At 37.3% G+C, this 18,167-nt stretch overlaps 1 protein-coding gene across 1 annotated transcript in view; it reads right to left on the bottom strand.

Annotated features, from left to right (window-relative positions):
- Positions 1-4,854: 4,854 nt before the first annotated feature.
- The window catches only part of LOC140230552 (probable phospholipid-transporting ATPase IM), a 52,921-nt gene continuing 39,608 nt past the window's right edge, over positions 4,855-18,167 (bottom strand). Inside the window, exons 18-24 of the mRNA XM_072310697.1 lie at positions 17,098-17,388; positions 11,219-11,402; positions 9,292-9,515; positions 8,652-8,735; positions 7,982-8,123; positions 7,262-7,365; positions 4,855-6,017 (exon numbers count right to left, since the gene is read on the bottom strand). Of these exons, the coding sequence (XP_072166798.1) occupies positions 5,385-6,017; positions 7,262-7,365; positions 7,982-8,123; positions 8,652-8,735; positions 9,292-9,515; positions 11,219-11,402; positions 17,098-17,388 (1,662 nt within the window). The 3' untranslated portion in view covers positions 4,855-5,384. The remainder of the gene's footprint in view (positions 6,018-7,261; positions 7,366-7,981; positions 8,124-8,651; positions 8,736-9,291; positions 9,516-11,218; positions 11,403-17,097; positions 17,389-18,167) is intronic.

The following is an 18,167-nucleotide window of genomic DNA, read 5'->3' as shown; positions in this document are numbered from 1 at the left end:
ATAAAAGACAAAGAAAAAAGCTGCAACTTTTTTATGTACAATATGTATGTTATGCAGCTACAAAGAAAATATCTATGAATATGACAGTGACGTTCTGAAAGGACAGTCACCGGATGTTGAGCAATTAAGAATCTGTACACTCAGGAAGGTGTAATAGAAGGAGTGGGATCTCTGCAATTTGCAAAAATGTATGCATACAGGTGTGTTCTATTGCATAACAATTGAATGTTAAGCATTCCACTGGCTTTGATGTTCCATGCTCCATGTCTCTGTGTCATAGTATTTTGGATGTGGCGACCAAAGAAGTGGTTCATAATTCTAACAATTTTTAGCCACATTTTAGAGGAAATGTTGAAATCCTGAATGAACCTTGGTGGTAACATTTTACCGATTTTTTTTTAGTTCCAGGACTGAAAAAATAGAAGGAAAATTAGTAGCTCACAAAAAGCTAACATTGAACTGTTTTGTGCACATTTGTGCATAATATCCTTTGCCAAAGTCAGCACTCAAATATCTTTTGGATTGATTAAATTGGTTAATGCATGTTGATATGTGTTTAGAAGCATTTACAGTTAAGGATGAAGTACATCTTTTCTTTTTTTTTAACCAATTTTTTTTTTTTTTTTTTTTGCATGTCCTGTTTTTTGCACACTAAACAATTGCTACAAAAATATTGAAAGGGACAGCTAACTGCTGCTCGACAGGTTTGTTGTGACTTAGGAAAGTCACAAATCTATTAAACAGAAACGCTCTCTTTTGCCGAAAGCAATTGATTAATTCAACACCAACGATAGAGCACATAACTTGTCCATGGCATGGCGCATGAGTAAGCATGAGAGATTCTGATTTTTTTTTTTTTTGCTATAACACCTCTCTCGTCAGATATAGTGGACTTTTCTCTTCTCATGTAGAAAAATACCGAAGCCGTATTAGACTAGCTAGTGGTAGAGGTTTCAGAGTAACCAATCACACTGATTGCTGTTGATAAGATGGCTAGAAGTTTTGCTAGACTGTATTTGCTACAATCTTTTGCTAGACTTCTTCTAATATGTGATGACATGTCATTAAAAATAGCTAATGTCTAATGAAATCAGTAGTACCATACAGAACAGGCAGAAAAAGCTTTGTCTTTGAAAATAAAATAAAAATTTGTTTGTACATTATTGTGCTTTTGACACATTAACTCTAAACTAGCCTGGCTTGTATAAAATCAACAACATATTTCAACATGAATATCAACATACAATTTACACAACAGATAAATATGAAATACAAGATGTCACATTGTACAAGTACATGATATATTAGACATATAGTTACTAATTTCTACATCAAGCTTCTAAAATGTATATAAATGTACTGTTAATGAAAGAGTAGTGCAGATCTGATATATATTGGTTTGTGACATGTCAATAAACATGACAATTTCTTAATATGTCGTGAAACAAAGATTAAATATACAAGATGATATAAAACTCAGCCTAAAAGTTTGCTGAAGAGCTAAAGTACCAACATTATTTGTTCACTCAAGGCATCGTATTGTCCTTTGTTATTAAACTAGAAATGAAACAAGGTCTGGTGTGAAAACTCATCAAATGAATGTACCAAAGGCACTGGGAAAAAAATACAAATATGCTACTAAAAAAACAAAAATAATAAAAGAATCTCAGCAAGGAACTTAAATAAAATGGTGCACATATCTAAACCCACAAAATTTTTTTTATGTCTAAACAGTCCTAGAATTTGAGAGACGAGATAAAAAAAAAGACGGCTGCACCTTCTCTCATACTGGGCTCTGAACAAAATTAATTTTCATGGTTATACAAAAAAAAAAATAAAAAGATGAGAATGCTCTAATAATGTGTAAGAGAGTCATTCAGTTAGCTCATGGGAAAGTGTGTAAGAAAGAAAGAAAACATGAGACGTATAAACAAGTTTAATTGCAGAGACATCTGTTCCTGAAGCGACTACACATGACTAGGGGTATACACAGCATGCCAGTGTGCATTTGTAAGTACTCATGCTGTTACAATGACAACTGAACACTGCCTGAAAATGAATACATTAGTGTGTAGTTACAGTTCATGACGACATGGGTAGGGTTAATTAAGTAAATGCAACAAATGCTTCATATATTAACACATTGACACTCTGAAAGACAAATTGATCCAAGAAGGATGAAAAAATACATACAACAGCAAACATTCAGCTCCTCAGGAGGATTTCATATATATCAGCCTCTCTTTAGGAGATTCAACCATTGCTGGTCTTCGTATATGGACTGTTAGACACGAAGCAAGATGTGTTGTAACCTTGAGGTCATATAGGTGGTCATGTGAAAGCAAATCTTAATCACATTTAATCTATGGAAATGGAGCGAATCAGTCATTACAGTACTATATGCATGAGCTGCAAGACACAGGTTACCACTGAAAGACAGCAACTTTGTGAAACACTAGCATCTTTTGCTTCACCATGTACCAACCGCTTCATAAATGGGAACGCAAGACATCAAGATAATAATGGAAATGATAGAGTACAGTTATGAAAAATTGTGAAAAGACATTGTCATAGTGGAATTTATATTGCAATTCATGACTGAATTATCGGCCTCTTTGTCTCTGAAATCTGCTTGAAGTCTATTAAAGACTGTAACCTGCCAAGATTCAGCCTAATTCCAGTACTGCACATGGATTCACCTCAGCCGGAGTGGAAAGAGATTCCTTGTTACAGCCAGGTGTCAATTCCTTAACCCCTACACTGCCTCAGCCTACCATGGCACACCTCAATGCTTCATCAACCCCTTCCTCTCCTCCAGACAACCTTTTCACAAGCCTCACATTTTTCAGCCAAATTGTGACAAACGCTTCAGTATTCTAGACATATCGCATAACACACCAGGACCCCGTTTCATAAAACTTACGATCACTGACAAGTTGTGATAGTTGTTATAAGCTACTGAAATTCTTGCATCTGATTGGTCATGAGCAAATTTGTCACAGAAATGTGGCAGTTGTCACTGATGACAAGTTTAATGAAACGGGACGCAGATCTAGACTATATCTTGGCATACCTCTGTAGCCGAGGTATGATGAACTGCAATCAGTAGTTTCATCTTGCATACAGCATGAAAGGCCAGGGAAAAGAAATGGTGCTGAAGCGGGCTTAAACAACGATATGTGGGGCGATGAATATAGTTTTCTTGTTACAACCGAGCAACAGCTTTCGCAATACTGTCTACACGGTGTATGCTTTCAAACGGCAGGATCTTGGTGTGAGGAATATTAATTATAGTAATACCTGTTACACGTCATTCTTCACAATACATTGCATACACAGTATTTGGGCAGACTACAGTCCGCTGCCTCCTAGCAACATGGCAGAAGAGGCATTATGGGTAATGAATATTTATACACCACTAATCTCAAGGCAGGGACAGAAAGAGAGTTCTATTGCACAATTTACACAAATGTTTACAAGAGGTCGTCTTCTCAAAGTGGTGCCAGAAACAACAGTAACGCGATCAAATCTGCCCAATTGAAGTTTGATATATTCAGAAAGAAATCAAGATTTGAAAGTTTGTTTGTATTTTTGTCTCCTGTGTATTGCTGCATCTAAGCATGTTCTTCTCATTCTCTCCTAATACAGTGCTGTTGATACTTACGGTTGTTGTGAATGCTCTCCAAGTTGGTGATAACAATCAAAAACATGCTCACCTGTAAATTGTGACAATAAGCCTACCCTCCTGGAATATGTGTGTATAAAAAATGCATGCTGGTGTAAATAGTGCAAACTGGCCTCAATATCGTTCTCTTTTATCAATAATGCACACATACATGTATCATGATTTCGTTCAAATCTGATATTGACAACCACTGTTTGCATCCCTCAGTATAGTATCCCAGAGTATAGTCCTAAAACCATCCCCTTTTTCTGATCTTTCTCACAAGTTACTCTCATTAAAAATTCTCATTCGTCTTTTCCAAAGTGGATTACCACATGATTCTCTCCTAGCTGATATGCACTGCTGTTTCCTGGATTAAGATTTTCATTTTGGAGTACTGAAACCATTTTCTAAACATCTGCAGCCAATTCTAGCACAGTCTCATCTTTGTGTACCATCACAAGGAATGTTTTCATTGATAAAATGTTCTCTTTTACTGTAAAAACAAAAATTTGGTCAAATGAGGAAAGGTGCTATGAATCTTTGGAGCAAGATCTTTGTACAACAGTTAGAAAGCAAATCAAAGTGTGTGTCAGACATGGGAGAAAGCTAAAGTCTGCACATTCAATCTCACAGGCTAAAGTATGCACATGGTTATGCTGATATCATGTAAATCATTCTTGCACATCAACGCTGAAAGGGGCATTAGCATTCAAAACGTGCTGTGTTTAGACTACAAAGGTCAATCAATTTCCGGACCAGACTGTCCATGATGTTCTTAAGTACCATACCCTCAAAGACATTGCTTCATTCAGCTATGATTTGGCTAAATCAGTCAGTACTTGCATTTGTGAACATGTTAAACAAATAACCAAATGTAAATACTGTATGACTTTATTGTAAGTAGGGTGAAAAGTGCATTATACTGAATACGTATTCCACACAAGAAATAGCATCATATATCGCAAAGTAATCTAATACTGCAACTACAACCTGCCATCTCATAGGATCTGATATGATCTTTCTACGTATTTATTCATTTTTTTTTAATTCTAAAGAAAAAACAGCTTTTCATGTCTATAGAGGAACTGAGAACAATCTGAAAAGATGCAGTGTAATCGTGTGTATACGTGTTTTCTTCTGTTTTTTTTTTTTGGGGGGGGGGGGGCGGGGAGGTTAAGGAGGGAGATAAAGGGGAAAGAGGGTTGAGGGTTTAGGATTAGGGTTAGAGCCTTGTTGAGATAAGAGAAACATGCTGAGAACATGACAGAGCTAAATCTAAGGAAATGTGATCTACTCGTGGAGTGAACTACACTGTATCATGCACTAATGTGACACTTCATTGCACTGTGCTACCCAAGAAGACTTGCTACAATGGTGAATCGACATTTTGGAGCCTCTTCAGTTGCTCCCTCCCTAAGCATGGGCAGGATGCTATATGTATGATTTCTACACAGAATTTGCACAACAACTTGCATTTAGACTTGTAGTTAGACTTTCCTAGAGGGATGTATACAAGCAAAGAATGAGGATACATGGTGCAGTAATTGCACAACCTATAACAAGCTGAATAAGCAGTCTTGTAACACTCTTTCTTTAAAATGTGTAGAAATGGCTCGAATTTGTCAGTAACTATCAAAGAAAGATCTGATGTTGCTATATACAGATGATATCTGGTCCCTTACACTTAGATTATAAGGCATGATAGACCCCTGCATTCCTAGACCTCAATAGGAACATTATCAGTGGAGTCTACTCCGTTCTCCTTTGGTACATCTTTGGTTTCCTCTGTAACCGTCTCCTTGCTCTTGGATTTCTTGACACCCCCCGAGGCGGCTCCATTTCGCCTGTCCCCCTTCTCCCTCAAGCTCCGTCCCGACATGATCATCTCCCCGAAGCCGGTCTGGTGGGCGAAGGCGTAGCCCGAACGGACCGAACCAGGTCGCGACTTGGCGCTGCCCAGTCGCGAGCCTGGCCTCGCGCTGCCTGCACGGGAAACACCGCCGTGCTTGCGTATGACGCGCAGCTCCACCCCCTTCCCTTTCTGTACCTCCTCAGACTCTTTACGCTGGAGGAGGCGGACTCTGTCAGTGAGGGTGGGAAAGATGTCCATCATGAAGGAGCGACGGCCCAGGACAGGGAAGAGGAGGATGACGGTGACTAGGATCATGGTGAACCAGAAGGTGGGTTGACGACACATGACCCAGGTTACACCTACGTAGGTGAAGGTCGCCCGCAGTAAGGCGTAGAGGGGCTCAGCGTAGACGAGCAGTGCATAGAGCCAGTAGAGCATAATACTGCCCCAGATACACAGATGGCTGAATATTGTCCAGTAGGATGTGTCCAAAGCGATCTGTCAAAATGACACACACACACACAAATCGTTACAGCTCACTACATCATACTCTAACAAATCTCACACTCCACATTACAATTTGACTTTTACATTGGAGAAAAAAGAGATATGTACTCTTTGCACAATGCCTGATCAACATGCCAACTTGAACACACTCTAAGCCATATTACATGTGGTTTGAGAAGATTCAATTTATTCTGCACTGATTACAGACTAGCATTAACAGAATAACTGCAAAAATACAAAAGAAACAAACGAAATTCAAGAAGGAAAATATACCACTTAACCCTAAAAAGACTGGGGGGGGGCCTAAAAGGCCCCCCCCCCCTCGACATTTCGCGCGATTACTCTGCAACACGCAATGCTCTCACCGCGATGCTCTATGACTTTTTTCTTTCGAGTTTCCCGCACATTTTGACACCAAATTTGTGACACCGGGGGTACGGTTCTGAAGTTACATAACTTTTTGTACATGCACGCGAGGCCGAAAATGGCTCAAAAATGTGATTTTGTGTACAAAGTCAATGCAAATTGAGTTTTTTCACATGGTTCATATAAATATGCTCATTTTTACTCTCAATGGCTAAAATTAATTTGTTTTAGGAGTATTATGCTTTGAAAAGTGTCTGCCACAAATTTTGTTAAAAAAACAACAAAAACAAAAGGTCGAAAAAACAAAGAAATACATAAGAAATTCATAAAACAATAAAATAAATAAGAAATTAATTTTGATACCAAATTTCTTTTCAAGTACATTTGCTAAGAATGCCACAAAGAATAATTACACAAAAAATGAGCACTTTTGGAGCTTAATTTACTGATTTAGATCAAAGAGTCTGATTTCTCGCATAAATTAGCATAATTAATCAAAATAAAATAAAAGAAGACTATTTTGTAAAATTTAAATATACGATCTTGTAGATTACATCGCACACTACCATTCTGCAAATTTCCGCGGCGATCGCGCGATCCACGGCCGAGATCTTAAGGGGGGGCCCTTTAGGCCCCCCCAGTCTTTCGAGCTACCAAAATAGCCCAGTCTTTTTAGGGTTAAGACGAATCAGATTCAAATTAGATTCCATGTTGGGCCCGCATAGCCTGCTACACACTCAACACCAACATATTAAAAGGAGTACAACATAACTGCAGAATGTCTAGCTCAGGTTAAGAGCAGTACAGTTTGACAACACTGAGAAAGAATCAATAATATTGATGAACTCATTACAATCAAATCAGCTTACCTTGAAATTGACGATGTGGACGAGGATGGTGGCAACAACACATCCAAAAAGGAATTGAGAATCGATGGTCTGCCCCATCGGGGACAAATTCTCCCTGAAGGCACCTACACACATTGGGATAGGGAGACAAGAGAGGCTGGAGAAGTGATCTCATGAAAAATACAAACATTTAAGACTAGAATCCATTGGTTACCGATGTTACCTCAATCAATCAACACCACTGAGGAGTAATATAATTGTCAGTTAAACTATCAGAGTCATAAGGACAATTTGATCGCATATTTTCTAATTTTTCATGACCATAACTAGTTACCAGTAAGATGCTGTATCAAGCTTGAGATACTTGTGCTGATGTGACAAAATGTAATCATGGTGATACATCAGTCCACCATCAGCTACATGAAAAGAAACCTCAGGTTCGACTCAATACATATGTTGGCATACAATGTAATTGGATTATATTTTGTGAAAACTTCACACTTCTGGCACTCGTACAGTGTACATCCACTCTTTACTTAATGGGAACACAAGGCGATTGTTATATCCAAATCAACTTGAATAACTACACTCACAACATAAACATGGCATCATCTACCCATACCCAGTCTCAATTTCACTTTAATTACTACCTTTGGACTACCTCCATAATTCATCATTTGACACAAAATTTGCATAGATGCCCTAAGAAATAATGATAGGAGAGAAGGAGAAAAAACTTACCATAAGGAATGAAGAAGAGTGTGAGGGATGTTAACACACCCTGGAGGAGGCTCTTAAGAAAGACGAACCAGTTGAAGAAGAGATTCTTCTGACCAGGTTTATAGAGGGCAGGGAATTTGATACTCATTGCATCATTGACATCCTGGAAGACACAAAGAACAGATCAGACCAATTATTCACACTTTTTCTTACTTTTTCCTACATCTCCAACATCATACATTACAATAAAATCTAGATATCAGAACAACGCCCCTTTACTAGCTTTTACAAAATTTAAGATCAAATCATATTGCAGTTTTGTAAAAATCATATGAAATAGTTTCAAATTCTTGATTCCATCTTGATTCAACTAAAAACATAGAATGATAATAATAATTATCAAATATAATTTATAAAGCACTTATTACTAATTCCAGTTTCTAAGTGCTAAGCATCTTGTTATGGAGAAGAATTAGAAAGGAGAAATTGAATCATGAAGTAAATAGTAAGATGAAACAAAATACAGAATAAATATTACACATGGATGATCTGTTTTGTAGTATTCTGGTACAAGAATGTTGTTAAGGAGCCACTTTGGCTGGCTGTGGGTCTACAGAGGTTTCATTAACATACAGAGAACTGTTGAGGTATCATCAGTGGTCAGATCACTGGGAGTGACCAATGGACTGACCTGGTCAAACATGCCAAGCGATATGACAGGCAGGGAGGTAAAGACAGTGTTGTATGCTGCAATGAACCACTGGTCATACAGAGTCTGGGAGAAAAAGACAGACATCCAAAGAATCCATTGACATGTCCATATTTCAACTCAGTGTGGTACACAAGAATTTTAAAAGGTGACTGCATTTACAGTGTATTCCATATGTTGGAATTATCTATTAACATACATTTCTTTGGCAAAAATATTCAGCATTCAAGTTCACTTCCCACCAGAAGTTCCAGTTTAAACTTCTGTATCTTAATCTACAAATTATCCATGTTAGACAACACAAATACCAGTATTTTACAGTCATTTATTTTGTTTGGGAGTTCCATGGTTAACTTCTCCTGTGTTACCAAATCATTTTTTCCCCCCAGAAACATGAATTATATGTGTAAGATAAATCAACAACACAAAACTATCTGGAAGATATTTGACCAGTACTTAGATGATTGATAACAAAACAGAGCAAATCTGCAACTTTACAATGATAGGAAATCTCACAAAATATGCAGACATTTTAATTATATATAATGGAGCAAAGCAAATATCAAAGTTATCTCTCATGTTTTCATTTCAGCCAAAAAAACAATTTGAAGAGCAGTCTCACCATGGCTGAGTAGCCGCAGAAGAACGCAAACCAGAAGTGACAGACGGTGAAGGCAAAGTTTTTGTAGAAGAAGTAGGACAGGAACTTGCACATGCGGTAGTAGGACCATCGGCCGTGGACCAGGAGGAGGCGTTCCAGGTAGCGGAACTGAGCGAAGGAAAAGTCGCTAGCTAGCACGGCCTGCATCCCTTCCTGACCACTGATACCTACACCAATGTGGGCAGCTGGGAAAAGAAATATACAGAGAGAGATGGGGTTGAGATATTTTACAATTCAAAATGTATATATCTCTTGTCAGGAAGTATTGATGAACCTGACAATGACAAATATATGAAGCACTGGACAAAGTCATACGAGTAACTTTGTGATCTAAATAATCAACACTGTGTGATCTATATAATCAACACAGCAAATTTTTCTCCATTCCAAAGCTTGGTTCAACATGACCTTTATAATGCACAGTTTGATGTCTTCTATATCCATGCTTCTAAATCAGTGGGCTGTGAAGCTCTCACATGTGCGCAGCGATGTCTCCCCAAAATAAAATGAAAAAGATTTGTATTCAACCTAAGTGGACCTCAAGAAAAAATCTAGGGGCCAAAGTGGGCCTTGGTTTAACCCTACATGTAACTAGGCCGGGCTATTCAGGTAGATGATAGAGCCGGAGGGGGGCCTCCCAGGCCCCCCCTCCGGATCTCGCCCGTCGACCGCGCGATCGCGACGAAAATTGGCACACGCATTGCCTATGATGTAATCTAAAGTACCATGAAGTTAATTTTTTTTAAAATTATCATTTACACTAAATTATGCTAATTTATGCATAATGATGCATGAAATCAGACAATTTGGTATAAATCACTAAATAAAGCTCAAAACAGGCACATTTTTTGTGTAAATATTCTTTTTAGTGTCCTTAGCAAATGTAAGAGAAAAAAATTGTGCAATCAGAAAAAATTTCCTAAGTATTTTATTGTTTTTTGAATTTCTTATGTATTTCTCTGTTTTTTCGACTTTATGTTTTTCATTGTTTTTTCAATGGAATTTGTCCGTGACATTGTTCTGAACAAGAAAATGCGCTATTAATTGATTTTAATCAATAAAACCCCAAAATAATCATGCTTTTATGAAATTTGCCTGTAAACACAGTTTGCATTGAAATTGTACACAAATTCACATTTTTGAGCAATTTTTGGTCTGACATGCACATGCATATTTATGCGCAACTTCGGAACCGCGCACCCGAGCATCGCAAATTTGGTGTCAAAAGATGCGGGAGACTCGAAAGAAAAAAGTCACGAAACGTCTCGACGATAGCTTCTCGCGATAGCGATACATCGCGCGAAACGTCGAGGGGGGGGGGGCCTCGGAGGCCCCCCCAGCCTAGTTAGGGTTAACCCTTTAGCAACTGAAGATTCTGTACATAATGGCCTATGGTTCCTTGGAAGGTACAGCTTCATTTCAACAACTTTCTAAATGATGTAAAACAGCTCACTGCAAGTTTATTTTTGTCCATCGTAAGTTATGTTTTAAACTCAGAAAACTTATAAAGACTTTACAAAGAGAACGGTGAGTCAGAGAAATAATTCTGACATACTTTTGTTGACCTTTGACCTCTTCCACATAACATAATTATATATTCTAGATGAAAAAAAAAATTATAAAGCATAATGCTATCAAATAATGACAGGCAGTTTTGGCCCATTTTAATAAGGAGTATTGAGATGCACAGTTTCGGGGTGTTCTCGTTTCTAATGCGTTAAAAAAGCTTGAGAAGCATGGCTAAATATCAACAGTGCATTCTTATCCAGAGATAAAAGATGTTCCTTGCTTCTACAGCACTAATGAGGAGAGGATCATCCATCCGTCTATTATGAACTATCTATTCTAGACAGCATGACCTCTGGCTGCTGTTTGAACTATTGCTTACTTTTGATCATGCTGACATCATTGGCCCCATCACCAATGGACAGAGTGACCGCCTCCCTGTGGGTCTTGACCAGGTCAACGACCTGGGCCTTCTGCAGTGGCGTGACGCGGCAGCAGATGACCGTCTTGCAGTAGCAGGCCGCCTCCAGAAATTCTAGCTCCACCTCGGGGTCAAGGAGATGGGCCTGATTTGGGGGTGGGGGGGGGGGGGGAGGGGAAGGATTAAAGGCATAATTTTCCATTTGCAGAAGAAACAAAAACCTAGCATTAGTGCTTCAAAATAGTTCTAAAATGTGAGTTAAAGATAGAAACAACCAATGTAAAATTTCGAACCAGTATAATGGATGTTAAGTATTGTTAAACGTACAAAATATGAACAATAGTTATAATAAGAATGTTTCCAGACTAAACTGTCTACAGTTATGGTTTAATGAGAAAAATACTGATATCTCCTTATATTTTAGGCTTTATTACAAAAATCTTATATGGTAGGATGATTTGTGATACATCAGACCTACACATATGCATCAAATGAGATATCTTGAACACTATTTAAATCACTGCTCCCAAAGGTAAATAGGACCTGTAACAGTGAGATGATGTCATATAGAGGTCAGATGTCAAACACTGGGGAAAGCTGGAGTTAGGAACCTTTAAGGTGATGATATACAATGTTCTTATTCTAAGTAAATGCACTCTGGTATTACAGAAAAAATAAGCTCAGATTACAATGGACTCACACCTTCCTTGATGTATTTCAAGTTAACAGTGAGAGAGTGTTACTGCAACAAGTATAAATTGACTATGGGGGAAGTCGATGCTTGAAAATATTGATAAAATCTTTGGCAGTACCAGGCTTTCAAGCAGGATAACGTAAAAAAGTAGGAATAAAGTAGGAACAAAATCTTTCAAAAAGTAGGAAAAAGTAGGACATGAGAGGAAAAAAGTAGGGCATTAAAGAAAAAAAGTAGGAATAAATGAGGACATGTGCAGGCTTTTTGGAGTAGTTTTCGTCAATACTCACCAGAACTCTTGATGTTACATGTAAATCTTAATTTGTACTCACAACCCTGCTGCCTCAGCCTCACTATTGCTCCTGCGAGAGCCTGAAAAATACAACAAAGGCAGACGTTCGTTAGAACAATGTCAGGTAACAAGCACAAATGCATGTTCAACCGTACAGTCAGTATGAATCTTGATCACTTATTACAATACTTACATAGAAAAGACATAATTTTGTGATTGACATGAACACCTACCATATATGTGATCCTGCATCGCAACACCAACAAAAAGTTGCCAAACATGGATTTTTAATTAAGAGCAGATTCTGAAAGAACAAACTTAAAGATGAAAATGATGTATATCTCGATTCAAATGGACTCTCCTAACCGATCCTAATATTGGAATGAAAGCACACACTCCGGAAAATGTGAACTGAGAAAAGGGGCTCCTGGAGTATAGCATTTATTCAAGCGCTCAATCTTTATCAAGCCGTGCTAGCTGTGCAATGAATGGAACAAATAACAGAATGTTAACCACTGGAGCTACAACAATGAAGAGATTATCAGATTAAGCTGTGCATGCTTTATTAACACATTCTGTAGGTGATCAATGCCAACTTTCAAAGCAGAAGCATCGTCCTTTGTAAAGTTATTGGAGTTGAAAGTTAAAAGTATGGACAGGGTTTTTAAGAAATGAAAAGATGACTATGAGAAACACCTAATCACATTATTCTACCAAAAAGTGCATGTTCCAGAAAAAAAAAAAACTGCTAAAAAACACAATTTCCTTTTCGTTTTATGATCCCAAACTTAATTATAATATATAAGAAGACTTGCCCTTTCAGAAAATATGAAAAACTCAAGACTGGCTGGATTGGCCCATATCATCTATTTTCAGTCCTAATACAAAATCAGTGCATGCGACTTTTTGTTAGTTTTGTGATGGACGGTCACATATCATCCCACAAAATATGACATAAACATTCTATGATGTGTAAGTTATACATTTATGCCAAAGGTATGTTATACACTTCCATAATTAAAAGATGGCATCTTTTATCTACATTCATTTGAATGTTTTGAAGTTGTGAAGATATGTGTTTCATTCCAAAATGTAAAAAAGATTGGAAATAAGGATATTTGACAAAAGCAATTTTAAAAAAGATGACACTTTTATCTACATTCATTTGAAGTTGTGGAGATATGTTTCCTTTAAAAGTGTGGATATAATGGATATAAGGATAGAAGGATGTTTGACAAAGCTATTAAGTGATGCTCACAACAACTTAGTATGCTTTCAAGTTCCAGCTGAATGACCATAAGAAATATACTTACTTTCCAAGAGACTTTCAATTTCAAATACATGTAAGCACTTAACATATGTTCAAACATTTCAAAATAAAAGGATAATGTAAACTACTTATATGTAGCACTCAGTATTAGTCTCTGAGAGCATGGAGCTACTAACAGTAGCTCCATGCTGAGAGCATGTGTTATCATATTACATTTCTAGCAAGACATGCATGAAGAATGGGTTGTCTCATGACAGTGAGGCCTTATGAAGTGAAATTATATCTTTCCAAGAGACTTTCAATTTCAAATACATGTAAGCACTTAACATGTGTTCAAACATTTCAAAATAACAGGATAATTTAAACTACTTATATGTAGCACTCAGTATTAGTCTCTGAGAGCATGTGTTATCATATTACATTTCTAGCAAGACATGCATGAAGAATGGGTTGTCTCATGACAGTGAGGCCTTACGAAGTGAAAGATCTACCAATGCATTGACATCTTTATTTTGCAAATCCTGGCCCACTACAAATCTACACACTCAGATACTGTGAGTTTATGGCACAGTGTCCACAACTGAATTTCAAGTGATATACTAGTAGATTATCTTCATAATCATATGATATAGATGGAAACACAAGGCAAGCTCAATTTAAAACACTTAAACCAATAGAACACAAAATATCCAAAGAAAGAGAGAGAAAAAAAGTAAATACTTTACATTTCAGCATCAGGGAAATGTAGTATTCTTGCATGTAGAGTAACATAACGCTGCAATATAACCAAATGACTCCACTTTACAAGATGTGAGGAGCATACACGTACATACTGCTTTTTGTTTCTCACTATCTGTAGTCTTACCGACTTTATAGGGAGCAAAAATGACTCTATTTTTTGATAATTTTCTGTAGATAACAAATAAATATGTTTTCATTTCTTTGGTGTTCTGTTGATGCTAGATTCCATCAATTCTTGAATCAACTTACATTTGTTAATTTAGAAAGAGGTGTAGAAAATAATCATTCTGTACTTTCCAATGACTTACTACTGTTTGCAATATTTGCCACATTTACTGGAGATAGTTAATAGTTCTTTACATTCAACTGTTTTTTCAGCTCATCATGACCCTTTTTGTTGAATACACATACAGCTATTTGACCTTTTCAAGAAGATTCTCCATTTTGCAATTATTCCAGGCACTTTTAAGTTCATTCAATATTCTTGAAATCAAACTTCTTCATATATTTTGAGAATATTACATCCTTCCGCCTTTGAAATTTTGCATTCTCCAGATATTTTGCTGGCTCAGTATTTCAGCATGTTAATCTTATAAACTACTCTTTGCAAGATCTGGAGAATAAATAAACAGTGACTGTCATTATCATTTTAGTCCTTGCTAGCTTCTCTGATTTCTCTGGTTGTTTGAGAGCAAATACACTCTAGAAAATCTGTATATTTACCATGCAGTTCCCATTCCCCCCCCCCCCTTAAATACAGTGTATTTGTGCCCTTTCAATTTTGATACTCTCCACTGTTCTGTTGGTTTTCACCTTCAACTTACAGTTTTGTATGTTGACACAATTGGCATACACATCCATCCATTCACTTTTTTCTTCTTTAAAAAGTTTCCCCGTCTCACATTTTACCAAGACTCTTTCAGACGGTTCAATATTTTGGATATGTCACTTCAAATGACTCATCACACTTTGACTACTTTCATTACGAGATTTCTGTTCTACCATTTTCTCACATCTTGTTCAAACTAGCTGGGTAATAAAAAGATGTTCAGCGTTAACTAAAATTTGCAAGATCTACGGAATAAAAAGACATCATGGCTTCTACTTTTTCTGCAAGTTGTTTCCTCCAAACTTAACAAACTGTTCTTGGCGGTTCAACTTAAAACATCCACACACTTGCTCTTATTTGTGGAATATGCATTCATTATCTTTCCTAAATGCTCTAGATGGTTTTTCTCTCTTCATATTCCTGATAGTTTGTAAGTGTCGTCAGGAAGTGAACTTCAAAGTCTCATGGTTTAAACTTCAATCAATCTTTAAACGTTACTGAATTATTATTTTTGTGTTCGTTTTCTGTGAAGTTCCTCCATTTCCTACTTTCTTTTAAGTTCTTCGAGGTAGAATGTCTTACCTATGATGCAATTCAACCTCTTAAACAATACTTGCAAGATGTATACATGCCATCAACTTTTAAGATTGTCCATAAAGAGGTTTCTGCTCTATTAGTCTTTATCTTTCACGATGGCTAAGTAATTACTGTTGTTCTCACTCCTTGTTAACAATTTGTGGGATCTGTTAATTAAACATTTCTTTTTTGTTCATCTGATTTTTCAGCAACTAACTTTCCTCAGCTGTTTACCTTCAGATGAATTAAGGTTTTTAGTAGTCATATCTACCATCTGCCTATGATTCAAATAGATATCACAAGTCATATGTCTCATGTTAAAGGTCCAGTTTACCTTTGGGAGCAGTGCTTTTGATTTAGCCTCAGTAATATGCAAGTTTCATACAAATGGGTCCCTACCAATCCATGCTTTCTTGGGAATAACTCATCCTCACATCAACCAGATCTAGTTTCTGTGGTGAAACACTTACTTTTATATTAAGTTTTTCATATTGCAATCACTGTTAATTATTATCAAAACATATATTATTGAAGGATTTCAGGCAAAGGGGATCTGAAGGTGTCATTTCTTGTTTTGACATGACCTTTACGATTTACGTAGTAAACCATATTTTAGCAAAGGAAATTTCTGGTTTCTGAGGATTTGCATTCCAGCACATGCATTAGACATGATATGCTTGAACTCTACATCCATTAAAACTGGCTGTAGGCAGCATTTTTCCCTCAGTTGTATTCTTTGGAAGTCACATGTCAAATTCTACTTTTAAGTATATGGCAAGCTTACCTGGTAATTTTGAGCGATGATGAGAGCTTGTTGAGCGCTGCTCCAAGTCCTAGGCTGCAATATAAGTGGGATCAATCACATCTGCACAGGAGCAAAAACTGAGGCTGGCAGCAGTCTTGTGGTTGATTGGTTTGTGTTATCCCTCTTTCATGCTGAAGAGGCTCTCCCCACCCGTAAGAATCTGCAACTAGAGTCTACTCATCATTTCTGAATATAAACTATTCAAGTACCGGGTAGCCTTGCAAATTTTTTTTTTTTTTTTTGGCGGGATTTTTCACCAAAAAAGTAGGAAAAAGCAGGAAAAAGTAGGATTTTGAGCAAAAAAGTAGGAAAAGTAGGGACAGCAGTAAAATAGTAGGAAAAAGTAGGAAAAGTAGGGCCACTTGAAAGCCTGCAGTACTCTCAAAGCAACGCATAACTGCTTTGGAAAATTCATATAATTTTGAATTTTTTTTCGAATTTCAAACACAAAGTGTGTTTGAGTTTGCAGATTTGAAATGAAATTGGATACATTAGTACTTCTTTCGTTGGTTTAACCATATCAGAAGGATGGATTTTAATAGATATATGATTTTTTTTAGGTGTAATTTTACAAGCTTTATTACACTTCATACACTTGATCCAGTCTGTGACCAAGTCAAGACTAATATTTACCAAAGCTGCTCCAGTGACCACCATAGCAAAGCTGTAGATATCTCCCAGTTCATCCATGTCCTTGCTCTTGATTGAAACATCATCATCGTCCATCTGGTCCTTGTCCTTGATGCCCATCACGTCGCGCATCTTGACCAGCGCCCCCTCCAGCTCCTGCCGAGCCTCGTCCTTCTCTCGGGCCGAGATGACGAAGATCTCGTTAAGTTCCTCCGTCAGGAGCCTGCAGGAGTAGCCGATGTTGATGGCCGTCTCTTGCTTGTCTCCCGTCAACACCCACAGTTTGATGTTTGCCTGGTAAGGAGGAGAGTCACAGTTTTACACTCTCTCATCTGCCTTCCTTGTGTCTACACACGTTGAAAAGACCATTACCACCATCACCACCACAACTTTTGTCATAAAACCCCCAAGAACCATCATCATCACAGCTACCACCACTTCGGCTACCATCACTATGACTACCACAACTGTCTCTACCACAGGTAAATCTACAACTACATGTAACATCAACCAAATCTATCACAACCAACTATATTACAGCTAAAGTTACAACCAAGGATAATCAAAACTACCACCGCCAACCTCCATTACCCCAAATCGACTATAAATAACAAGATTTTTTTTTCCAGAAATGATCTCTCTCAAGTGTTGAATCAAATATATTGAAATCAAGCAAGAAAAAAAAAATTCCTATCGAAGAATCTTATTTTGTGATTCTTAATATGCATGACCATACAATCTGTTACCAAGCATGCATCTAGCAAGCATTCACCTGCACCTTTCTCACTGAACGATCATGTTTTTTGCCATCGGGTGCCCATTTTATAAACGAGTTTATGATGATTGCAAGTTGCTATAATTGCAGTTACCATGATAATGACACCAATACTCACATCTGACTAGTCGCTGAAAGGCTGTTACTAGAAACTGTTGAATTGTAACTTATAATTGCTGAAGACAGGGGTTTTTTTTTCAGCAATTTGCAAAATCTTTCCAAACTATCTTTTTTTCCTGATGTCTAGGAAGTTTTGCAAAGCACACAGAGAGTCTTCTAGATTATTATGCACCATATA

This window comes from Diadema setosum, chromosome 7, assembly GCF_964275005.1.
Source record: "Diadema setosum chromosome 7, eeDiaSeto1, whole genome shotgun sequence".
NCBI classification, from domain to species: Eukaryota; Metazoa; Echinodermata; class Echinoidea; order Diadematoida; family Diadematidae; genus Diadema; species Diadema setosum.
This window is presented reverse-complemented; position numbering and strand designations above follow the sequence as displayed.